This window comes from Myxocyprinus asiaticus, chromosome 40 (genome assembly GCF_019703515.2).
Source record: "Myxocyprinus asiaticus isolate MX2 ecotype Aquarium Trade chromosome 40, UBuf_Myxa_2, whole genome shotgun sequence".
In the NCBI taxonomy this organism is placed as follows: domain Eukaryota; kingdom Metazoa; phylum Chordata; class Actinopteri; order Cypriniformes; family Catostomidae; genus Myxocyprinus; species Myxocyprinus asiaticus.
Window position 1 is genome coordinate 37,666,079 of NC_059383.1, and position 26,176 is coordinate 37,692,254.

The 26,176-nt window shown below is 39.2% G+C and overlaps 2 protein-coding genes across 10 annotated transcripts in view; one reads left to right on the forward strand and one right to left on the reverse strand.

Moving 5' to 3' along the window:
- The window catches only part of LOC127430465 (netrin-G2-like), an 88,794-nt gene extending 79,521 nt beyond the window's left edge, over positions 1-9,273 (forward strand). For all 4 annotated transcript variants that reach the window (XM_051680247.1, XM_051680248.1, XM_051680249.1 and 1 more), the window contains 2 exons: positions 3,661-3,795; positions 8,053-9,273. In XM_051680247.1, coding sequence (XP_051536207.1) covers positions 3,661-3,795; positions 8,053-8,270 — 353 coding nt within the window. In that variant the 3' untranslated portion in view covers positions 8,271-9,273. The remainder of the gene's footprint in view (positions 1-3,660; positions 3,796-8,052) is intronic.
- Positions 9,274-13,550: 4,277 nt separating this feature from the next.
- Positions 13,551-26,176, reverse strand: part of LOC127430463 (probable helicase senataxin) — a 30,317-nt gene continuing 17,691 nt past the window's right edge. For 4 of the 6 annotated variants that reach the window (XM_051680244.1, XM_051680245.1, XM_051680243.1 and 1 more), the window contains exons 10-26: positions 26,036-26,132; positions 25,449-25,622; positions 23,689-23,912; positions 23,421-23,573; positions 23,157-23,313; positions 21,143-21,244; positions 20,942-21,054; positions 20,623-20,694; positions 20,386-20,535; positions 18,870-18,977; positions 18,475-18,650; positions 16,849-16,929; positions 16,669-16,761; positions 16,410-16,574; positions 15,494-15,589; positions 15,308-15,395; positions 13,551-15,203 (exon numbers count right to left, since the gene is read on the reverse strand). In XM_051680244.1, the coding sequence (XP_051536204.1) occupies positions 14,712-15,203; positions 15,308-15,395; positions 15,494-15,589; positions 16,410-16,574; positions 16,669-16,761; positions 16,849-16,929; positions 18,475-18,650; positions 18,870-18,977; positions 20,386-20,535; positions 20,623-20,694; positions 20,942-21,054; positions 21,143-21,244; positions 23,157-23,313; positions 23,421-23,573; positions 23,689-23,912; positions 25,449-25,622; positions 26,036-26,132 (2,541 nt within the window). In that variant the 3' untranslated portion in view covers positions 13,551-14,711. The remainder of the gene's footprint in view (positions 15,204-15,307; positions 15,396-15,493; positions 15,590-16,409; positions 16,575-16,668; positions 16,762-16,848; positions 16,930-18,474; positions 18,651-18,869; positions 18,978-20,385; positions 20,536-20,622; positions 20,695-20,941; positions 21,055-21,142; positions 21,245-23,156; positions 23,314-23,420; positions 23,574-23,688; positions 23,913-25,448; positions 25,623-26,035; positions 26,133-26,176) is intronic. The other 2 variants (XM_051680246.1, XM_051680242.1) reach the window with 2 other exon arrangements.

A 26,176-nucleotide genomic window follows, 5' to 3' on the forward strand; every position in this document is an offset into this window, starting at 1 on the left:
AGAAGGCCGATACGCACCTGTATGGCGAACAGGTTTTGTCTTGATCCTGTGAAACGAGCAGGGAGCGCAAGTTCTGTATCATGCAGCTTCCTGTGTCTCTCTCGTGCGCAGCTACGTTTGCCATGGTCAAGATAATAGCGGTTTGAAATTCAGATTTCGTTTAAGTAGGCTTCAGTGGTGCGATGGCTTAACATGTACATAATATTGTATTTTATTTTGTGTATTAGGAACATTTCAAGTGAAGAGTGTCATGTGCATTCTCATCAACTACTCTTACACTTGTTAAGTAACAGGGATTTTATGATGATATTATACAACCCTATAAACATAAAAATGCCATATTGAATAAAAGTAAAATGGTATTTAGTTAGAGCTGTACTGTAATTGCATTTGGTACAAGTACCACACACAAAAGCCTCTTTTTGGAGGGTGTGTCCAACATATTTGCATGTGTAGTTATTTGTGCAATTGTTCTAAAATCACATGCAAAATGCTCACAACAGCGCACACGCAATTTCATAGATTGCACAAGCAAATTAGCAGCACCCATTATTTGAGATCTAAGTAAATCGGAGCCTTCGAGTTTTTCAATCATTAGTGGAACATGTCCATATTTCATGTATTGAACTATACCTGTGGTTATTCTGAAAGGACATCTGTCAGAACTTAAGGGGAACTGACTTTATCATCCACTAAAAATCACCTTGAGTTGATTAAATGCCATTGCAAAATTGGCTAAACAAAAAGTTACTTCTGAGAAAAGATCTAGAAGCATTTTTTCAGAGCAGATAATACTTGCTTTGACATTTTTTAATCTAATGCAGTAACATTCATACAACTTAGAAAGTGTGGCTTAAGTGTCCAAAAGTGTCCATATATTGTACTTTTTGGGGCCACTGTATAAAGAACTGAAAGAAAGAAGACAGATAGAGAATGCAGGACAAAACAAAGTTAAATTGTGACATTATTTTCCTGGGAACATCATAAAAGAGATTCCCAGCGGCCCTTAAATAGATTTCCAAAAATAAATCTGGATGTGACAGCATCTAAATCAGCGACTCTGGTTCCAAACCGACACTGAGAGTAGCAGGACAGAAGAGGGAGTCCATCTGCAGCACCAACCTGATCTCACAGTGAAATCGGAAAGAGTAGACCGACTTTTCTTTCGTCAAAATCGGAATACGTTGACCGAAATTTCGAAACGCTGCCCCCAGTGGCCAAAGCGGTAAGTGCTGTAGGGCATATGAGCACGTGTGAGCTTCATTTATGTCCAGAAGAGGTCGCCAAAAGCTAGTAGTGAAGCAAGTTGTTTTCAGCTTTACCGGACGTTATACAATGAAGAGAAAAGCATATATATATAGATTCTATTCCCAAACCCAAACCTTACCTTAACTATTAGTGGAGTAAGTAATGTTAGAGGGAAAAGTGAAACCTCCGAATCAAGCTCGTCATTGATTATTCAAACGTGGTTACTGCCTGGCTTTGAACCCAAGTCTCTCCCACGCAACTGATACAACGCGCTGCCAATCGGCGATCCTAGGGTACCGAAACTATCGGAAACATCATGCCAGTTTCACGTGTGATCATGTTGGCCGGCAGCACAATGAGGCAAGGCGCAGGGTAAACGAAAGCATGCTGTGAAGTCAGCACAAATGAGCACGCCCTCATCGGGTGTGTGCCAGGTGCCAACATGGCACAGGGTCAACACTGAGATCTCCATGAGGAGAACATTTACCACATCCAGAGCTCCCAGCTGCACTGAGTTTACACTGTCTATTTTCAGGATTTTTCACACAAGTGCAGTTGTTCAGGGAATTGTCCTCTAATACATTTCGCTCTATCCCACAATAATATACGCTGACATTTGTAAGAAACGTGAAAATAATTTATTTAAAGCTATAGTGACAATCTTAACTAAAACACAAATTCTTTGGTGGCACAACATTAGGTTGTACTAAAAACAATAGTGTTATTATTATTAATCACTAAGGCGCATAAAAAATATTAGCCATCTAAATTATGTACAGACAGATATATCAGCCAGGCTGATTTTGGCCATTTTGAGATTATCGGCATCAGATGTTAATTGTGCCTGTTTGGTTGATTAAACAAAGTGGTAGTTTCATTGAGCCAGTCTTAAATCTACCTAAAGTCTTTTAATATGACACCTGATTAAATATACTGTCAAATAAGTTAAGTTCGGCAAATTGTATAATGCAAACTGTATTACGTTTTTGGTTGTTTCTTCTGCTTTGTGCAATTTCATGTCTCACGGGTTGATTTTTATTAAAACACATTTCAACTTTTTCCTTTTTCTTATATGAAGATCACATTAAAACTGACTTAGAAATGTTTTACCAGGCCTTCATCATGTATTTTTGATACTATTCAAATGCCTTTTATGTATAGATTTTTAGTTTTAGGTTTGTTTCAGAACCAGACTTATGAAGCTATGAAAATCCACTATAAAATACAAATTATTACACATTTAAAACCATGATCATCTAAATGAAGAGTGAAATAACCAAACCATTTCAATTTTTATTGTGTAAAAATTATTTCTATCAATATTTCAAAAATGTTGGCTGTTGCACAGTTGTGGCGTCATTTCTAAACAGTTTTTCCCCTAATAAAGTTTTTTCAAAAGTTAGTGTACTTCTTAACCAAGTGGACAAAAGTGTCAGTGAAGAGCATGCTTGAGATTAAATATGAGACTAGTTATGTTTGAAGAAAACAAAGAAAATCAAGGTAAATATCATTTAAATATAAGCAGGATATTTTTATTGGGCATCATTTCCAATCAAGCTGTAATTTTGTGTGGAAAAAGTGTCAAAATATTATTTAATTGTGTGTTTTTAGAATACATAAAATGTTAGCTATGAAATTAGTCTCAGCAAAACAAAGTCATCTGCCATTTTATTTCTAAAACGATAAAAGTGTAATTTCCATCACCTTCATTTCAACCACAGAATTCAGATTTTGAGATGTGGGAATTTTCATGACTTTCAGAAAACAAATGACACAATTCTACTCTGATGCATGTATACACTGTTGGACATTGTTAGTAGACAAATTAAATAAACTAGTAAGAGTGTGAAAAATATTTTAACAAGACTTAATTTTAAAGGACGTTCTCAGTTAAGTAAAGAAACACCCATTTATCAGCATTTTATTGTCCATCAGACATTGACAAACACATATTGGTTGACCACTAATCTAAATGGCTTAAAGACAATTTGTCTATTTGCCAAAATGGTAATAAATTATTATATGAAATTAACATGATCCCAACATGACATATGCTGCTGCTGTAGACATTAATATGTGAAGTGAGATGAAATGATACGAACAGAAAACAATTTAAACAATTAGCATGCTAACTGATCAGCGAATTCTTAGCTTGTTTTTAACCTTGTGCAATGAATGAAATGTCCACAGGTGCGTTTAAAATAACTCAACGCAACACACATTTATGCTGGCAGGTTACAATTTGTTCAGAGATTTAGTGAACTAGCAAAACAAAAAAGGAGGCAGGCTAAAGTGTCTATTACAGTGAAAACAAACAAGCATTTTCATTACTTTGTGATGAACATAAATGTTCAGAAATACTGTAAACTGAAACAGCCTCTAATTCTCTTTTCTTCTTCATTGCCTTTTTAGAGTGTAACTGTAATACAATAGGCTCAGTTCATGACCGCTGTAACGGTACCGGGTTCTGTCAATGTAAAGATGGCGCCACTGGAGTCAAATGTGATGAGTGTCTCCCCGGTTACTATTGGAAACAGGGCTGCTTCCGTAAGTACCTCCCAGATTCATTAAGTACTTTCCAATTAGACTTCATTCAACTCTACCATCTAATTAACAAATCAATGTCAATGTGTGCACTGGCATTTCCATTCTCCTCGGCCAATATACATTTGAAATCAGATGTTAATAGGCACTTTTACAAAGCTTTTGTTTACTGAAAGCTACCTGATATTAAAGTTACAGTGTGTGTAATACCATTACCGGCTCTGGCTTGCAATCATTAGTTAGATACTAGCATTGCATCCTCCCGTAAAAAGAAAATGATTACCGTTAAACATGTCCAATATGATTTTCTTTCTTCTGTGGAACAAGAAAGATATTTTACTGAAAGTCCATAATGCTGCTGTTTTTATAAAACAAGAGTGAATGTGGCCGGGGGTTGTCAAGCTCCAAAAATGGCAATAAACAACCAAAACAGTAGCATACGACTCATGCATTACACTCCAAGTCTTCTGCAGCCATACAACAGCTTTGTGTAATGAACAGACCTAAACAGATTTAAACCGCTGTTTACTGAGAATCTTCACCTCCGCTGCAGTACTCAAATCTAATTCAGGTTTGCGTACATTCAAATATGTCGCACTAGATTTGACGCCAATGACGATTGGTCACAAGACATGCGAGAACCAATGATGTTTGACATCATTGAAGTTAAAATAAAAACTTAGGCTTCTTATTTAAAAATAATGATATGTTTGTATAGTCTTTTATTTGAATGAAAAAAAAACTTTACAAAAAGCACAAAAAGGGTAGTGGCCTCAAAATTAAGAGAATTTGATTTGACAAGAGATAGTATGCTATTCTTTGCCCCTACTATACTACAAACTAATTCTGCCCTATGTAGTAAGAGTAGTATAGTGGCATATTATATAGTCTTTTTTTTTTTTTTTTTTTTTATTTATTTTCTCCCCTTTTCTTCCCAATTTGGAATGCCAAATTCCTAATGCACTCTAAGTCCTCATGGTGGCGTAGTGACTCGCCTCAATCCGGGTGGCGGAGGATGAATCTCAGTTGCCTTTGTGTCTGAGAAAGTCAATCCACGCATCTTATCATGTGGCTTGTTGAGTGCATTACAGCAGAGACCTAGAGCGTGTGGAGGCTCACACTATTCTCTGTGGCATCCACGCACAACTCACCACGCGCCCCACCGAGAGCGAGAACCAAATTATAGCGACCACGAGGAGTTTACCCAATGTGACTCTACCCTCCCTAGCAACCGTTCCAATTGGTTGCTTAGGAAGCTTGACTGGAGTCACTCGGCATGCCCTGGATTTGAACTTGTGACTCCAGGTGTGGTAGTCAGCGTCCAAGGTAGTTTACTTGCTGAGCTACCCAGGCCTCCGGTGGTAAGCTATTCTGAACTTCTCGCACAGTAAATAACTCTACTTAGATATTTGCCACACCTCAAAGCAGTATTGGTCTGCATCTAATAGGTTTGTCTTGTACTTCCCACTACTTGAGTATTCAAATAAGGTGCTGCTGTGCGCATCTGCAGAGTGTAAGAAGCTCATTGGAAACTGGTTTGTGGGGTAATGATCACATTTGTACCTCGATTCCCAGGATGCTTTTAGAACCCCTGCGCTATGCATTTTCCCTGTGATCCATCTTGAAAATGAAACTGGCCCACAGCCAGAACCGCTAACACTGTGAGGAGAGAGAACGGGGGGAATCCATTAGGGAACACACTTCCGGACCAGGATTAGTCATCTAGTTCACGAACATTTGTTTTGTTCTATGGTTAAGTGGATCTACATGCAGGGAGTATTTACTGGTTGTAATAAATGCACTAGATAAAACTGTTGAACCTTCACCTTTTTCTGCTGTAACCACTGGAGGGTCAACTTGGCCTTGTGCTTAGGGTCATTGTCGTGCTGGAAAGTCCAAGAGCGTCTCGTGCAGCTTTCGTGCAGAAGAATGCAAATTGTCTGCCAGTATTTTCTGATAACATGCTGCATTCATCTTGCCATCAATTTTCACAAGATTCCCCGTGCCTTTAGAGCTCACACACCCCCAAAACACAACTTGTTGACCCCTCTCCAAACATAGCGCTTATGGTTGTGACCATAAAGCTCTATTTTGGTTTCGTCACTCAAAATTACAGTGTGCCAGAAGCTGCGAGGCGTGTCAGGGTGTTGTTGGGCATATTGTAACCGGGCTTTTTTGTGGCATTGGCGCAGTAAAGGCTTCTTTCTGGCAACTCGACCATGCAGCTCATTTTTGTTCAAGTATCATCGTATTGTGCTCCTTGAAACAACCACACTGTCTTTTTCCAGAGCAGCCTGTATTTCTCCTGAGGTTACCTGTGGGTTTTTCTTTGTATCCTGAACAATTCTTCTGGCAGTTGTGGCTGAAATCTTTCTTGGTCTACCTGACCTTGGCTTGGTATCAAGAGATCCCTGAATTTTCCACTTCTTAATAAGTGATTGAACAGTACTGACTGGCATTTTCAAGGCTTTGGATATCTTTTTATATCCTTTTCCATCTTTATAAAGTTCCATAACCTTGTTACGCAGGTCTTTTAACAGTTCTTTTCTGCTCCCCATGGCTCAGTATCTAGCCTGCTCAGTGCATCCACGTGAGCGCTAACAAACTCATTGACTATTTAAACACAGACACTAATTGTAATTTAAAAAGCCACAGGTGTGGGAAATTAACCTTTAATTGCCATTTAAACCTGTGTGTGTCACCTTGTGTGTCTGTAACAAGGCCAAACATTCAAGGGTATGTAAACTTTTGATCAGGGCCATTTGGGTGATTTCTGTTATCATTATGATTTAAAAAGGAGCCAAACAACTATGTGATGATAAATGGCTTCATATGATCACTATCCTTAAATGAAAGACAGTTTGTTTGCATGATCAGTCCTATTTTCAAAATCAATGCCAAAATTTCACAGTTTCTGCCAGGGTATGCAGACTTTTGAGCACAACTGTATATGCTTATGCTGAAGCCATCAGTCTGCTTTATTTCAATGTAATTTTTTTAAAATAGCAGAATTTCAGTCAGAGCTAACAAAGCGAGCCAAAAGAGTTTTGCAGCTACTACCCACTTTCATGAAGTACTGCGAATGACACGATCGAGTAATCTGAATATTTAGCCAGAAATGTTAAATATTTTGATTGTATACTTATGACCAACAACTTTGAATCAATAGTTTTATATTTTCCCATTGTTTTAAATTTGATTACGTCATTCGTAATGCTTCATTGGATTATCGTTCATTCCCTCATTAAAAACGTTTCTTGCATCTTTGTCTTTTTATCTGATTTTAAAAAAAATTGTTTTGCTTCAAATCAAAGTTTGTAATGTTGTGATTAACCTCGGAGCTGGTTGGTTTTGTTAAAGGCTTAGAACTCTTTTATGAAAGATTTAATGAAATCCCTATGGGGAAAAAAAGGGGGAAAATACTTCCGGAATCAGTGGGCGGGAACTGTTGCGCTGTATTCTGCAAGCAAAGAATATTATTTCTCTGAAAAAAAAAAGTGTATTTACAATTTTTCAGTTTTGTGTAATAAAGTCTTAACTTTCTGGCAGTCCAATCAAATTAGTATAGAAGATAAAAAAAATCATGGTAAATATTTATTTTGGTTCATTTGTCACATAGGAAATGGAATCCAAGTCAAGTGCAATGATGCATGACGTTGTAAGAATCAAGTGTGTGTGAGGTGCTCGAGAGCTTATGTGTATTGTGCACAATGAACAGTGTATACTGCAGAAATAGTAAGAGTATTATGGTAGTATGCTATTCTGAGCATTGACATAGTCTTCCTGTTTTTCTATCATGTTCGGTCTTCGTTCACACACACAGACACAAACTCATTGTTCACTGCTGAGGCAGTGAGACAGTTTGGGGTCAGGTGTGCAGCACCTGGTCTCATTAGTACCCAGACTCCTGCGACCCTATTTTGCTTTTTAATGACACCAGACGCCCATATTAAATTTGACACAGATACAAGCCACCAAGCAATAATCAGGGCTGCATTTATGAAATAGTGTAAAAGAGAGCGAATAACAACAAAACTATATGTGTTCTCATTACTGTCTGTAAACATTAGAATCGCTGTATTCCCGCTTGATTACAAACTGATAATGCTCTTGAGTCAGAATGCTGTATCAGTCAAAACGCTTTGACAAATCCTTCTCTAGTGTGTAGGCAGACTTTCACAATTGCTTCTTGAGAAATCTTTTAGTACAGTATGTTCATAAAAATTGTAAGTAAAAAAAATTCTCTCATCTTCTCCACAGCAAACGTGTGTGACGAGGAGTTACTATTGTGCCAGAACGGGGGGACATGCTTTCAAAATCAGCGCTGTGTTTGCGCACCGGACTTTAAGGGTGTTTTGTGCCAACAGTCTCGCTGCGATGGAGGTAAAAAGTGTAACCATGCCAGCGCACTCACTTTGAGCCTGGCACTGCTGCTCTGCCCGCTCCTTGCCATCCTGCTGGGCTCCGCCACCTCCTGAGATACCCCTGCTTCAGCACCAGCGGCCACAGAGAGGGAATGCCGCTCACCATCGCCCTCAAAAGGACGCAGATCGCCCAGCAGGAGATCAAGATCGAGAGCGAGACTAAAAGACTCTAGTAGGGCTACAAATAAAAGGAACTCAAAGCACTCCTCGCATATACGCCAAGGATGAAAGATACCAAAAACACACACACATACACACTACACACAAATTAAAATAAACCAACAAGAAGGGATTTCTTCATCAGTTGCTGTGAGATTCAATGCTCACCGCGCTTCCTTTGCTCTGATTGGCTCGATGGAAGGGCATGTTCTCACATGGATGGACAGTCTGACCGTGGCGTCTAGAAGGTTCTGTCTTTACGGAAAGACGGGAAAGCTGCGGCTTCACATTTCTACACTCTTCCGATGCATTTTTTAACATTCAGATGTATGTAATGAGCGCTCACTGTTATTCCAAAAAAGCAAAGATTATGAATATGATTGTGATATTTGTTATCATGAATATTAAGATTTTAGGCACTGTACCGCTGGTTGTTATAGGAATGTTTGTTGCCACAGTTAGAGAGCATTAATATTTACAAAGTATTCAGGACACAAACAAAGTATCCAACTCTTATGAGAAGATATCTAATCAAATCTAATTATTGTAAACCCACACATTATTGGATTATTTTTGGTAGAGAATATTTTTGTTTGGATCTACATCTATACATAAGAGGCAAAAAGGTTTTATTATACTGTAAACTTTACAGCACACAAATTATATAGTATGAATCTATAACGTAGAGTTTACACTGTACACTTTACAGTCAGGTATTACAAAGGATGAATTTAAGCACTAAATGTACCAAGAGTGAAAATAGAATACAGAATTTATTGCAAAAGTGTAGGATGGGGTTTATTGCACTGTAAAACTTGCAGTTAATGAATTTACAAAATTAAAATAAATGGATGAAATTTTACATCACTGTAAACATTGCAGTAAATGTGACTGTTACTTGGCCACCTCTGAGTTGTTTCTGTGTTGGTCATTTCTTTGAGCACTACATCAACAACATTTATGTCTTAACGCACTATACGCTGCACTTTACACGATTCACTCGGCCATCTAATGTATCGTGTGGTAATATCTCAGATTTTTCTGCATGTAAACTTTGTTTTTCCACTTGCCATTCTGCCTCAGGCAGTCGAATGCTCAGCCTTTCAAAGTATACTCTTTTGACCTCAACCCCATACCGACTTGTTCTACGTGTGTGCACAGCATTGTGATACTCTTTAGGACAGTCAACACCAGGCAAATGTGCAAATGACACACACAGACGTGGACTGTCTGCCTGTCTAAAAAATCTTGCTGTGCACAGTACACGCAGATTGTGCTCATGATGGAATTTAAGTCGTGAAATGTAGCGCCGTGCGGACAACTGAAATACACTTTGGCCTTAACCCTCCTAAGCTGTTCAAAAATGGTCGACACTTTGGCTGTTTGCGGTCATTTTTGACCGGGTACAATAAAAGTGTACCCTCTTTTTTTTTTTTTTATGAAATGTTATAACACTAACTTCCCTGAAGTAGTAACAATAAAATGATGCACTTCTTTTGGGATTTTAGGTTATTTAGATCATATTTACATGTACATTTTTCAATTACACAATCATTTGCATATGCAAATAAGCAAAATTCTACACTTCTATAAACTTAAACATAAAGAAAATATGAGAATGTGTCATGTATTGAGGCAGACTGCTGCCATCTGGTGAGAAAAAGAAAAAGAAAATGACTTGAAAATCATGTTGAGACAATAATAGCCAGTAGTGCAGCTGCAGTGTTCTATGCAGCCACCTCAGCAAGCCCTTGTTCTTCATCACTGGAGTCAAGCAATTGTTCCAGGGTCTCATGAACAGTATAGTGTTTTGCTATTGTGCCGCCACAGAACTAATGTTCGTCTGTATGTATATGGGAATGTTTGTGACTGTGTGTGTGCATTCTGCTTGCAATTGTGTGTGTGGTGTGTGTGTGTTGCACTCTGGATGTTTTGTAGTCTCTCCTCTTCATTTCTGTGTGTGTTCGTTCAGCGTTGTGGCTGATATATAGATTGTATTCAACACATATTTTAAAAATTGCTCTGTGTTAGAGTCTTTCCCATTTATTTCCTATGGTCGGTCAATTTTGACCGCTAACAGCCAAGGTGTTGCATTTTTTTTTTTATGACCACTTAGACTCATCAAATGAAGTCCAATTTTATTTATTTTTTATTCAGATTGCATATCTAAATAAAGTCACCAAGTTTTGAACCATTTAGATTGAGGAAACCATTTTTATTAAAACAAAAATGAAATCGGTCAAAAATGACCGAACAGCCTAATAGGGTTAAGGGGCCTTTCAGACCAAATGCGTTTCCATGCTAAAAAAGCTTAGACACAACACAATAAGTATAACAGAATGCAGGTGTTTTGAGAAACATTTTTTAAAGTTGACACGGCCTCTAAAAACCACAATGCACCTTTGTTAGACACTGGAAAGCCAGCAAGACGCAGGGTCACGATCAAACTTGTCAGTTTAGTGTATTTACATAAATTAGCGTGTAGCCAATCTCGGTTCAACTATTATAAATCAAATAAAGTATATCAACAAATATGAATTCCATCAAAAATTGTGAGTTAAACGTATTCAGTATATATTTAGATATACAATGTGATGGGGACATGATAATGTACAGCGTATTAGGAATGACTCATAGTCTTCTATCTGGTCTTGTAAAATAGACAGAATTTAGGGGAATGACATCAGTTGTAAAGGAACACAGAGAGAATTTTGGATTTATTTTTGGTCTGAGCCAGAGGCGTGGATTCCGGGGAGGATGGGGGGAGGTAACCCAGTAGGACAACATAACAGGATGCTGCTCCAATAATGTAAAATTACAACAAGAGCAAAATCAAAGTCCTTGCTGACCACGCTCTTTTTGATGAGAGAAAAATGCCATGTCACCTCACAGTAGCAGTGTCAGAGCTATTGCGCAGAGCTGCTGCACCTGAGAGGATCAGAGCTTTTACCTGAGTCAGCGAGCATTGATTACCTTCCTCAGAATATCAATACAGTATATAGGGAGAATACGTCAAGATGATTCTTTATGAGTCCAATGCCTCTTCCTCAGTCCACTTATAGGAAGAAGCATGATTAAAATGATGCTCATACATAATGGGTGATCATTGGAGTATAATAATGGATGTGAAACAGATTAATATTTAAGTCCTCTTTTACTATCAATCTCCACTTTCAATTCCACATTCTTCCGTTTGTTTTTGGCAATTTGCATTATTTCTGCATATCACCACCTGGTTAGGGCTGGTCAAAGGTGGAAAATTATAGTAAAAAACTTAAATATTGATCTGTTTCACACCCACACCTATCATATAGCTTTTAAAGACATGGATGACACCACTGGAGTCATATTGATTACTTTTATGCTGCCTTTCTGTGCTTTTTGGAGCTTCAAAGTTCTGGTCACCAAGCACTTGCATTGTATGGATCTACAGAGCTGAAATATTCTTCTAAAAAATCTTTGTGTTCTGCAGAAGAAAGTAAGTCACATATATGGAATGGCAAAAGGAAGACTAAATGATGAGAGTATTTTCATTTTTGGGTGAACTTTAACTACAATTATACATTTTAGGGAGCGTTTTCAATTTGAAGTAAATAACATTAACTTTTTCCTGAGAGTTCAGGGAGAAAAAGAGAAAGTGATTTCATTCTGAAAATCACTTTAATTCTGTTTGATATTTTATTTTAAAACACTGAAACTCAAAAATCAATTATTGTTAGGTGAAATTGTTGTTTGTTGGGAAATATTTTTATGAAAAATAAAAAAATGAAATATCTTGCTTGCATATGTATTAAACCCCCACACATTAATATTTGGTCAAGCCACCTTTTGCTGCAATAACTGCTTTAAATCTTTTGGGGTACATATGTACCAGTTTTGCACACAGTGACGAAGTGATTTTGGCCCATTCTTCTCAGCAGATTTGCTCCAGGTTGTTCAGGTGACACTTGTGGACTGCACTTTTCAAATAGGATTGAGATCAGGACTTTGACTGGCCACTGTAGGACATTTATCTTTTTGTTCTTGAGCCACTCCGATGTTGCTTTGGCCTTGTGCTTGGGATCATTGTCCTGCTGAAAGATGAATTTCCTCCCAGCCTTCAGTTTTTAATGGACTGAAGCAGGTTCTCTTGCAGTATTTCCCTATATTTTGCTCCATCCATTCTTCCTTCAATTCCAACAAGATGCCCAATCCCTGCTTGAGAAGCATCCCCACAGCATGATGCTGCCACTATACTTCACTGTAGGGATGGTGTGTCTTGAGGCATAGGAAGTGTTAGGTTTACGCCACACATAGCACTTTGAGTTTTGGCCAAAAAGCTCTATCTTGGTCTCATCTGACCACAAAACCTTCTCCCACTCCCACAGCTGGGTCACTCACATGCTTTCTGGCAAACTCCAAACATGCTTTCAGATGGTACTTCTGGAGTAACAGCTTCTTTCTTGCCACCCTCCCATAGAGGCCAGCGTTACGCAGTGCTCTTGATATGGTTGACTGGTGCACCATTACTCCACTCCCAGCCACTGAACTCTGTAGCTCCTTCAAAGTGATTGTTGGCCTCTCTGTGGCTTCTCTCACAAGTCTCCTTTTTGTTAGAGTGCCGAGTCCTTTTCTTGGCAGTGCCTGGGTGGTATGGTGCAGCTTCCACTTCCTGATTATTGATCTGGGCTCACTGGGATATCCAAACATTTGGATATTATTTTGTACCCTTTCCTTAATCTATACATTTTTATTATTTCATCTCTAACTCCTGTGGAATACACTTTGGTCTTCAGATTCTCAACCTGACCAATGATCCTTCAAGAATGGGTTTTTTTTAATCCAGAAAATGTGATTGCAACTTTAATGATTCACAGGTGTCCTCGTTAAGGCAATTTCTTTCATCGGTGTAACCCGACAGCTTCCACAGCCAGGGGTTGAATACTTATGCAAGATATTTCAGTTGTTTTTTTTTATTTCCCAACATAAAACCAGTGTCACCTAACAATAACCGATTTTGAAATAAAATATCAAACAATGAAATTTCAATGCACCATTTGTAATTCAGTAATATGAGATAATTGGTCAGGGGTCTGAATACTTTTGCAAGGCGCACGCGCGCACACACACACACACACACACACACAGATCTATATTTGAACGAGCAAAGCTCAAAGCCAGGAACGACTCAAATGATGGGCTAGAAAGAAAATGACCTTTATACTGTGGCAGTAGCATGGTACAGTAATGGTATCAGGTGGTAAAATCCTAAATGACTGCTATACACCAAGGTGTTAACACAATCCAAAATACTTCAAAGAATACCATGGTATTACTGTGGCACATATAATCATAATTCAGTCAGCAACAGAATTTGCATGCCTGCAAAACAAACCAGCATGTACAAAGCACGCACGCACACAAAAAAAAAAAAAAATATATTACATTTTTGTTTTATGTCCCACATCTGCACTGCTCTATGAGGGAGCATAATTTCACATACAAAAAGTGCATCAGTACAAAACAAGCCTCTTTCTACACTTTTGTAAAACTGTCACAAATATATTCAAACACAGTCAATTTTCAGTCTCCAGGCATCTGACAAGTATACTTTAACTTCAAACATCTCGCTACAACTTTACAAATCAAAACACACCATGACATTTTTTACATTTGAAATAAATTTAAAGGAATCTTTTTTTCTTGGTTCCATTTTTTGCTTCCTCAGTGATCAAATCAATCCTTTCCAAATATGATTCTAACAGTCACCTCAATCAAAAATAAGCCATGTTTAACAGAAGGCCAACTTGCCTCATCCTGTACATTAAAAAGTCAGTCTAAAACAACCAGTGAAAAACACAAACGCCACTGCATTCACACACAAATGCATTTACACACCAAGTTCTTCCCTGCAAAAAACCTTGTAAAATGTTACATTCCAATAAGTGACAATTTAGAGACTTGAACACCAAAAGACAGTTCTTTTTGAACAACTTTGATAGTATTTAGAGTTATTGCATTAATGTTTTTAACTTTGGAGAGAAGCCCAAAATCCCCCCCCACCCCCCCCCAAAAAAAAAGAAAAACAAAAAGTATCTCCATGAAGATAATTTGATAACCATATCATGCTCTTAGCAGCAAATTTAAGGAAGACATTTTCAAGATCACAAAAGGTAAGCATTGTCATGAAACTAGATCACGTCGCCAATTATTAAACTATTGCCTGAGAAAGATTTAATACGGACCCTTTGCACATGGAGAGCTTTCAAAACATATTGAAGAGGACATGAGGAAGAAAAGCTCTCTTAATGCACTTCTGTGACATTTTAATGACAAATAAAAACAGGGATAATTCAATTATCTCCTGTGGCGTTTTGAAGAGTATCGGGAAGAGTGGGCGGTATTACGAGAGTCCCTATTATGCAGCGTGGGTCTGCGTGTTGGATGGTGTGACACTAAGCCCCGCCTCTCTCTGTCCGGCCTCTGTTCTCCGATTGCAGAGCGGCGACCAAAGCGGGGGTCTGTGGGCCTTTCAGTCATTCGTGGGTCTCTAGGGCAGTCCAAAGGTATTAGCCGTGGCATCTGCGGTCTTGATTGACCACTGCCCAAGGTGGAAGAGCCGCTCAGATGGTAGTCAACATTGTGGCGGTTATGTGACGTGGGGGCAGGAACTGTTTCCATGGGTGCATGCGATGTCACAGTGCTCGGTTTGCCAACAGGCGAATGAGAGAGACTTTGATCTGGTTTAAGAATCTTTCTTGCGTCGCTTCGGAAATCTCTCTCCACTGTCTTGATTATATTTCCACGCCTCCTGGCATCCTCGATCAACGCTCCCCAGTCGCTCTGTTCCTGCAGAAGCAGATACATTTTATTAAAACGTCAAGCTCTTACAGGATTCTGCAAGTACCCTTGAGGTGGGTTGACTCGAGCTAGTCTGAGTGAGTGTACGTTACCCTGAGTGTGCGTAGATGTCCCAGTATGAACAGACTAAATTTGGCTCTCGTAATGGTCACATTCATCCTCTGCCGATTTCCAACAAACCTTAAAGTTGGAAATATCGTAATGTTACAAAAAGAAACCTGATATTTCCAAAGTTGGACACTAATATTCAGGTATCATTGCAGTCAATGCGCACTTACCCGATGGAACCCATTTCACTGCTCGCTCTCACACAAGACACAATGATGCAGTCCATTTCTCTGCCCTGAAAGCCATCGACAGTATCCACTTCCACCCTAAAAGCACACAATTACATACATTATTTGAAAGACAGTCAAATTCAATGTAGTATAAAACACCTACCTGGATACTTGGTACCAATTGTCTAGCAGAACAAAAACGGAAAATCTCTTGCACAAATATCCAATTGAAAAGATAAAACGGAGTCAAAACATAGGTTGGGGAAATTTGTGTTTCCCAACAACAGTATGAAACTGAGCCTCAATCATTAAACACAAGCAGAGCAAATTGGTTTAAATGGTTGAATTCAATTCTACGCAACAATATATACAAGAATGAATTTACGAACAATGTAAAAGGCGCCAGCACACTCACAAAATTGTTCGTCTTTACTCTGAGCAACAACATACTGTTTGCGGACATTCAGACATTGGCCATGCCTCTGGGGGAGGTGTTTAGAGGAGCATTTATATAGGAGGATGTTCAAGACAAAACATCCACGAATGAGACATTAAAATGTGTATGCCTCATTCTAGGAGCAGAATTCACATGAGATCAGTAAAAGCTGTTTTAACTACTTGATGATTTAAAGTAAAAATTACACTATGTTTACATTGGAAGGGAGTCAAAATTATTTTGTGTGGTAAATCAACATTATGCCACAAATGCTGTCAATTGAGCTGAACTTTTATTGACCCCGCAATATTCCATTAAAAAAAAAAAAAAATAATTGAATTTTAAATTTGCTCTTAATGTAGAATAGCTGACCAGGGACCAGTGGACATTTATTTTAGAAAGTGTCAATTTTGAGTTCATGTTCTCTTTAACATTAAAAGACAGCACAAAAAACAAAAACAGATATAACAAAAGACTCACTGAAGGAGCTTGTTTTTTTCTATGCCCGACTCCCTGATGTCATCCAGTATCCGTTGTTTCTGGGCATTGTAGGGTGTGATGACACCCACCCGCACCGACTGCTTCTCACAAATCAGTTTCAACAGAAGAATTACTAGCGTCACCTCTTTGGGGTTTATAAATGAACTGACCAATGGAGAAAACAGAGCAAGTTAACAGTGTTCGGACACAAAAGGCAGTAAAGTTTCACCCAGCCCACCCATATCCCTCCATCGCTCACTCTCTCTCCTTATTCTCTTGTCCATCCGTCACATCGAACACTCTGTAGGGCTTGAAGGGCCAGCTGAAGGAACAGCGCTTCTGAGCTGTCTCACTAAAAAGGACAAAACATGCTCAGATGAACCAATCAGAATACCACATTTTATCCACTTAAGCCAGTCACACACATGCACGCACGCACCCCATCACAGGTAGGACAAGGCACAGGTATCGCACAGAGGACACATTGATATGGTGAAGGTGGCAGTCCAAGTTTGCGAATCTAATCACAATACAAAAAAGTTAAAGGTTTTTTTTACTTCAAGAATGAACAGTGCCATTGATGAGTTTGCAGGTTAGAGTATGAAACTGATGCAACTGCCCAAACTGAACATTTATTACTTAAATGTCTCTATAATTAAGCCTTGAATAGCATCTTCAAGCTGTCTAACTAAAATACTTGTAACTGAAAATATATTGTGTACACATGTATCCTTTATATAGCCTACAAAATTTATCATCCAGTAATGGCTAGAGTAAATAATCTGTCCTTTGATAATGATTTGGGTTGAATTTAATGGAAAACTATGAGAGCTGCACTCCCTGGCGCTGCAAAAATTTTGAGTATCCTCCGGAGCAGAAGCAGCAGCAGCGGCGGCGTGCGTACATTGATTAAAAAAAAAAAAAAATGCATTTTAGAATTTGCTGTGTCATCCAACAGATGTGTCCAGTGTGTGACCCCCTTTAGGGCGCTTTCACACAAGAGCTTTGGTTCATTTGATGTCAGTGTGTGGTGCATTTGGTTGGCGTGAAACACCAGTGAACCGCACCAGAGACCACTTCAAAAAGTACAGTTGGCAATTAGTATGAAAGCAATCCGGACCAACTCACAGAAGTGAACCACACATTTGCATGCTCTGTCACACTTATTATAGTTTAGTTTAATGTACTTCTCATTGCTGCTTGTCTCAGAAAAAAATAAAATAATTGCCTTTGCATCGCAGCACACATCCTTCGCATCAAATCGCAATGCGCCTGCAATAGACAATTGGAAAACTTTGGGGACATTGGTGGTACTCATGTTGATGATGCAAGCGTACCAAAGTTCAAACATAAATAATGTGAGATACCTAATGTGGGTAGAATCAAACCCGGGTTTGGACCAAACAATTGAACTAAGTGATCAAATTGGGACTATATGCTTTTACACACAAACACATCAGTCTGGTGTTCCCAATCAAAATCTACCAATTGTGGTACAGCTGATGTGTCACTTTGCCCAATACATTCACACATAGAGGACGAAAAATAGTGTGATGACAGAGTGAATTTAAAGAGTAATTTCATAAAAAAAAATAAGAACAGCTGCTTAATTTACAGTACATGTCACAAATGGATATTTTGATGCATTGCGCTATTATAATCAGATTATAAGTGAAAGACACCCAATGTATTCGCAAGAGTGAATCTGCGGAATTAGAGACATTGTGCGTGTTGCATTACTGGTATGAGTAGGACTTCACAGCATGGTGGTAGTACGTCGCAAGCAGGACGATAATATCTACATCACTGGGCATTTCTTTAGATCATAGGGGCTGTGGATTCCTGGTTTAGTTTGCTTGGCAGCTCAACATGCACTCACCAGCCTGAGGAGTTTTAACTCAGACTGGGTCAAAGTCCTACCCTCCTGTTCATACTGCCTGCATTGCCCCTGCCCACACATTGTGACATCCTAAACATGGGAAGGGGTCTATCTTTCCCTTCAAAAACCCGAATTGTAAACCCTTGTTCATCTAATAGCGGTGCGCATGTGTGTGCGAGTACCTACCGGTCATTCTTAAGCGCATTGCTGTAGATGTACTTGGAGGGGAATTCACAGATGTCAGGGTGCATGCGGTACTGCACGCTGAGGGAGAGGATGGGGGAGTGTTGCGGGATTGATGGATGAAGGTTTTTACATAACCTTGCCATAAGAGACTGACCATAGCCAAACTCCTTTGCTTTCTGTTCCAACACACAAGATACCACATCATAGCCTCAAAATGTTTTGTGAAACAAAAACAAAAAGACTACTGGTATTTAACAGTAAATGTTTTCCTTCAAGTAGAGAACCAGTTCGCCAGAGGTAATTGAGAAAAGGCCCATACAGAAATGTATTAACATTTCTCAATATACACGCTGGTAAGTAACACATAATCCTCTATGGCTACATTGTTGGGTTACCTGGGAGACCACCGTTGGTGGAAGCTGATTGGGATCACCAACAAGGATTACGGCAGGACATCGGTATAACATTGGGATCAGCGTCTCCGTTTCTTTTGCCTGACTAGCCTACAAATGTGCAAAAAGACAGTGACATGCAGAAACATTACTCTTCATGGGCAGTGTGTTAGCATATTATAAACCTTCATATTCATATATGCAGATAGAAAAATGGAGCACCATGGCAAATGTCAGAGTAAAACATACATAACTATTAAATTGACTGATTTGTACTTGCAGTAATATATGATACAATAAATAAATTTATATAAACAAAGCACCTTAATACAGCCGCGAGCGGCAACTATCGAGGTCCAAGCAGGATTGGAAAAATGACCTAAATTTGGCCAAATTGCCAGTTTTGAAAGAACAGATCATTTGAATGCTTTGGATTCATAGGAATAGATTTGTTGGAACAGTATGGAGGATTGTCTTAAAGTTCAACCCTGCCTACACCAGATGTGGGCGGAGTGTCGCGTCAAAAGTAATAGAACCCATTAGATCTACACTGGAAACATCTGTTGCAGCGTGTCGCGCCAACAGTAAACTGGTGTCCCGTACCATTTTGCGCTGGACGTGCCCGGTGTAGACAGGGTATTTAAGTGCCTTCTAGCCTTGTAAATTGCTTACATTTTTGGCATGCATTATCAGATTGTCCTAGCACCTATGTGTACCAAGTTGTGAAAACTTGCACATTGCCTCTGAAGATACAGGCCAATTAGTCCTAGCACTAAACCTAAACCCAACCTTAATTTGATCATTATAATATAGCTCACCCTATTATCATAAATGGATTCAATTTGGCATGCGTCCTTAGACTGTCCTGGTGACAATGCATGCCATGTTTTGTGAAGTTTTAATATTGTGCTCACAAGATACAGGCATTATGGGCCACGCCTGAAAATAACGACTTAAATCTGCTAAATGAAGTGATGAATAAAAATTAAAAAAAAGATTGTCATGAGGGGTTCTATATGACATTCCAAATTTTGTGAAATTTAACAAATAACTTAGAAATTCGAAAATTAGCTTTTTCAGAAAATGTAAAAAGGTGTAATGTTGTTATAGTCAATATGGACAAACACATGACTAATAGATTTGAGAAAACTGAAAGAGGAATTTAAAAAAAGCCTCCTAAAATGTCCTTTTAATGAGTACAAAGTTTCATAAAAAAATAAAGTCAGCTCATATCTGCTAAATGCCACAGAGTTTGAGATCTCTAGGCCTTACGGCCCTGACGCCCAGATAGTTTTAGGGCAGAAAACAAAAATAAGAAAATCAGTACAAATGCAATAGGGTTCCAGCTTTGCTGTTTGGAACCCTAAATATGGCTGCCATCTGACTAGTCTTTTGACCAAAAAAAAAAAAAAAAAAAAAAAAAGAGGGGAATCCAAAACAAAAACAAAATGAAACCATTAAAACAAAACACTACACCAACAGCTTTCATAGTACCATAAGCAAAGGTTAATTTTAGTACCTCGTCGATGATGACACAGCTGAAGGGTTCATGTCCAAGTCGACGGAATGCGTTTTCGAGAACGATACTTCCGCTGGTGCTGAGCGTGCAGCAGATCACATGAGCATTCTGCAGCACCAGAGCCTGAGTTTCATGTCTCTTACCACGACACTGAACAAGAGACAGAGACATCTGTTAATATTACCACAGAAACTACTGTGAGCCATGTTTATAAAGCAATGCAATCGTTTACAGTACCTCTTTAATCTGCCGACTCAGTCTTTCTCTTTCGTTTAGAAGCTGCAACTTGGACTCCTTAAATGTCTTGAACTGTCAGCCAACCCATTTGGTAACAAATTCAAGAAAGCATTAAATTAAGTATTTAATATACAGTTTTTGTGGCATGTCATTTCACATACCATTCAATTTTATTTTTATAGTAAGCCATAATAATGCAATTAGTAGTTTGTTAGTATTCCATTCCACACAGCCCTATTTTCTGTGTATTTTAAAATCTCTTGAAGACCATGTGGTTCTCAATTGTCCCGTGTGTGTGTGTGTGTGTAGGATAAATTACATCAGCCGAATCTTTCTTGGTCTTTGCACAGCGCTGGGAGAGATTTTCAATTCTCTGGTCCAGTTGCTCCTTCTGCCTTTGTACATCAGCTTCTACAGTCTGCTGGGCTCGCTCTACACACACACGGAATTCAAGAGTTTACGCACAAGCGTGAACTGATATAGAAGAATTTTATGGTGTTGGTGCATGCATTTATCTCACGTGCTCTCGCTTTAGTCTGGTGGTCAAGGCTGAAGGGTTTCAGAGATCTTGAGATGGTTCTTTCACTTCCTAACCTTACCAGGTTTATGTCACCACAGTTACCTGCGCGCACACACACACAAAGAAAAAAGATTAAAAGGCCAAGTAGGGTTGTTCCGATACCAGCCCTGGTACCTCTGTATCGATACTAAATCAGTTACTTAGGCAACAAATAAATAGCCTCATATTTCTGATGAAATTACACAGAAAATGACTTAAGACATGCATAAATTCTTGCAGTTACAAATTCTGTATTTTCCGTTTGAATTTCTCATACAGACTGTTTATTAGGGTGTCAAGCACTGAAGGTGCTGGAACCATTTTCTATTTGTACTGATTTTCTGTTTTTCCTTATTTTTCTGCCTTAAGAGTCTGGGCAGCAAAAACCATAAGTCATAGAGATCCCAGAGACTTGGCAGGATGGTCCCAAATCCCAGTCGCTACTCAGGCGCATACACATACCTCCATCCGACCCTAGGTGGCGCTACAAAAACATTTAAGTTTTCACTCATCTCTGCAGCCGTAAGGGCTAGAATCAGAATTATTTCGCCCCCTGATTCCATGAGTCAAGCCTTACAAAACATACTTCATTTTAGTCCATTTAATTCTAAGGCTGAATTTTTTGGAATTTTTTATTTATTTTTTTTTTAAACTCAAAAGGCAGTTTGCCCGATTCGCACGAAATTAGGTATACATCATTTACAGACCCTTCTAACAAAAAGTTATCAAAAGAATGATGTAAATTCGTTCTGACGATATTAGCGATACAATTGCTTTGGCAGAAAACAACTTGGTTAATTGATCAATATCTACTCTATGCAAAGCCCAAATGTAACAAAACCTGGTACACAGTCAAAAGGCCATGTTGAGGATGCACGCAAATTTGTTCATTTCTGCCCATAGGGGACGCTACAACTAACAAGATGCACCTTCTTTGGTTCAAGTGCTAACATATCCTTAAACATATCAATTCTACAAAACAAAAATGGCCGCCAGCAGCCAATCAAATTTCAGCACTTAACATGAATTGTGAATGGCTGATGGTCCTGAAACTCATCCATAAAAAGCATCTCTCCACAAAGCTGTATATCAAATTTTGATAAGCGGCCATACGGTGGCGCTATAAGCTAATTTGCATTTTGCTAATAACTCCTGAACTGTATAGGCTAGAACATTTTTTTTTGTTTTGTTTCTCCAAATCCTTAAGTGCCCCAAAATCATATGGTCACATAGATTTCCATTTCCGCAAGAACTTTCCTACCATTTTGATGTTTTTTAAAAACCTACTTTTTCCAAACTCGTCCTTGGCAGTTTCCCCCGATTTGCACGAAATTGGGATTTACAGCATCTACAGACCCTCTTGACAAAGTATGAAAAGAATTGATACGTGGCCTATTTTGACTAATTGGCCTGTATCTTGTAAGCGCAATATTCAAAACTTAAAACTGAGGTCACATGCAACATTTCAATGCGATGCTAGGGGGCACTATAACTTAAAATCCCATTGGTGCTACTGTGATTAAGGCAGTTAGGGTTAGCTTTAGCATTAGGGTTCCACTGGATCTTTCCTGTTAAATCTGATTATTATGGTCATCTCTCCATATGTGCTTAACCCCCAATAATTGCCGCTTGCAGCTATATTTATTGAATTAAATTACATCCTTTTGCTCTTTATTGATCACACTTGGCCATTTCAAGATTTGAATTCGATTGTCAAATTATCATTGATTTAAATCTCAAAAAAGGTGACATCCTGTAAATTTGGCCAACAGCAAAATAGTGTAGCATGCTAACAGAATTAGCAACATGATATCGTACTATTTATATTTTTTTGACATTGCGATACTTCGTTAGTACCGGTTTACTGTGCAACCAAGGCCAAGCAGGTGTTCATGTGTGTGGCAGGTAGGGGCATGCTAATAATGTAATGTTGTGACTTGTGAACATGTAATGGATGTGCATGCAAGCTCTGAACCTTGTGGATTGTTGAGGTCACAGCATTTATCTTTAAAGATCACAATGACTTTCTTCATCAGACTGTCGATGGCAGCATTAGAGGGAGCACAGAGCAGAACACGTGTTCGCCGAGCCTTGGCGGGAAGGTTCCCCACTGGAGCAACAGCTTTACCACCCTATCGAAATAAACACACAATATCCTCAAAAAAAAAAAAACACAGCAACAACATAAAATGCATCTTGGCAGTGAGTCGCTGCAAGCATGCACTATACAAACACTGACCGAAGACAGTAGTTTAAACAGCAGGCCTCCAATGGTTTTACTCTTCCCAGTTCCTGGAGGACCATGAATGACGAGAAAATTTGGTGTCTTCTGTGGTCTCTTTATCATGGCAAGACCACAGGCTATTCCCCTGGCCTGGTCATCATTGTACTCCTAAAATGCAGGAAGAACATTATAATGGAATACATACAGTAGTACCAAAACTGGATATACACATGCACCCCAACAAGAAAATAAAGAGCAGAATAGCACATGTTCCCAAACTCACTGGTGTATCCAGGTTTAATGGGCTGTTCCTAGTGTCAGTGAAATATGCCACATGTGGAGCAAGAACAGGACGCAACATTGGTCCATTTCGCAGCAAACACAGTGCACGGAACTCCCGTAATGTGCTGATCAAAGATCCAATTACTTCGCAGAGCACAAGCTGGGAATTCACCGAAGATACGTTACCACGAGTCTGAATCGTCAGGTTTAGGGTTGAGGCAGTACCTGAGAAGGAACAAAGGGATGAGAAGTTGGAACCACATCCACACACCCCCACCCGATTTGTAACCTTTCTGGAACTTCCACCTGACTTGGGAGTTGGGGGGGGGGGGACAACCAGGGTATAATGTATAGCCAACAGCCATATCACCCTGCAGCTCTCACCTGGTTACCCACTGAAGCCAAGCAGGGTTGAGCCTGGCTAGTACCTGGATGGGAGACCTCCTGGGGAAAACTAAGGTTGCTGCTGGAAGAGGTGTTAGCGAGGCCAGCTGGGAGTGCTCACCCTGAGGTCTGTTTGGGTCTTATCGCCCCAGTATATTGACGGGGACACTATACTGTAAAAAAGGCACCGTCTTTTGTATGAGATGTTTAACAGAAGCCCTGATTCTCAGTGGTCATTAAAAAAAAAATCCCAGGGTGTCCTGGCCAAATTTCCCACTTTGGCCCTTATCCATTATGGCCTCCTAATAATCCCCATCCATTAATTGGCCATATCAGTCCACTCTCTCCTTTCCACCAATAGCTGGTGTGTGGTGAGCGTACCGGCGCACTATGGCAGCCGTCACATCCAGGTGGATGCTGCACACTGGTGGTGGTTGTGGAGAGTCCCCTGTTCACTGTGTAAAGTGCTTTGTGTGTCGTGTCAGAAAAGCACTATATAAAATGCAACGTTCAAAGAAAACGAACCACACAGACAAGTTGAAAATGCATTTTCTTCAGACATTAGCATTCATTGCAATCAAAAATTATACTTCAATTGCCATTTCATGGTTTTGTTTTTTCCACTATGTCCATTTTTTTCTATATGCCTAAAGCACTTTTAAACTTTTATTTGTAAAAGTACTTAAAGAAAAAAAAAAAAAAAATTGTGCTAACTGTTGCGCTGCACTTAAGCATTGTGAAGCCTTGAGGCAAAGGTCATCTTTGAGGTTATTTTCATAATTAAATTTGAATTTTACAGTTTGTAGAAATAAAGTTATTTTCTGTATTATGTTCTTGCCTATAGGGTTAAGAAAATAAATCATAAGGTTGCAGGATTGATCCCAGCAATGTTAATAGGGTCTGATCCCAGGAATACATTTTATGGCATTCCGGCTTGCGTTCACATCAAAGACAACTCTGCAATTATTCCGGGAATATCCCGGGAACAGAGCCCAGTGTGAATGAGGTCTAGTGATATCTAATAATTTTTAATAATTTTATAATTTTCTTTATTTATCACACATTATACATTTGCACATATACAGTGAAACTCTTCTTTTTCACATATCCCAGCTAGGTTGGGGTCAGAGTGCAGGGTCAGCCATGATACGGCACCCCTGGAGCAGATAGGGTCAAGGGCCTTGCTCAAGGGCCCAACAGTGGCATCTTGGTGATGCTGGGGCTTGAACCCCCAACCTTCTGATCAGTAACCCAGAGCCTTAACCGCTGAGCCACCACTGCCCCTATCTGACAGATAAGACACATTTTCTGCATGTCGTCCATTTAAAAATTTAAATCACTTCCAGCACCTTTAACACCATAATAAAAGCCACAGACCTGGATCTCTGTTGGAAACAATGGACCGGGATACGTATCCAAAATGAGGTTGTGGTTCGTGAAAATCAGGTTCATCGTGTGCATATGCCCCAGTGTTCTCCGGCAGCCAAAGCAGCACAAGGTCATCTTCTTTGGGATACTGTTGTTTTATTTCACTCTCCGGAGTAAGGCCTGCTTCAAATAGAGAAACATTGTGAAGGGCTGGCACTAAATCTGGGTCTAAACAATTCGCTTTCCGGAGAGACTCTTACCAAAGAGCATGGACAGAAATTCTCACACTTAAGACAGAGCCCTTTTGTTTTACAGCTTACACCTTTAGATAATAGTTCTTTGGGATCTTTCATAACCATAAGATCTTCTACAGAGATAGCCCGATCTTCCCAAATGACTTCAAGAAAGTGGTTGAACACCACTTCAAAAGCTGCAATTTATAATCATGTGAAATGGCATTTGCTCTACAACTATAAACATGGGCAAAGTCAGGGTATAATTCTGATAAACTGCACCAATCATAGATTATTGTATTAAAAGATACTATAAATGAATCTCAGATGAACTTTTGTACCGCCCAACAAGGCTGGACTTACCTATAAAGCTGGCGCTAGCTGTGCGATTGCTGTATTCAATACCCTGGACCTTGAGATATAGTTTGACTCTCCCCTCTTTGAGCCATTCATTGGCTATCTATTGAAAAGTTAAATGAACAAAGATGTTAACCGTATAAAATA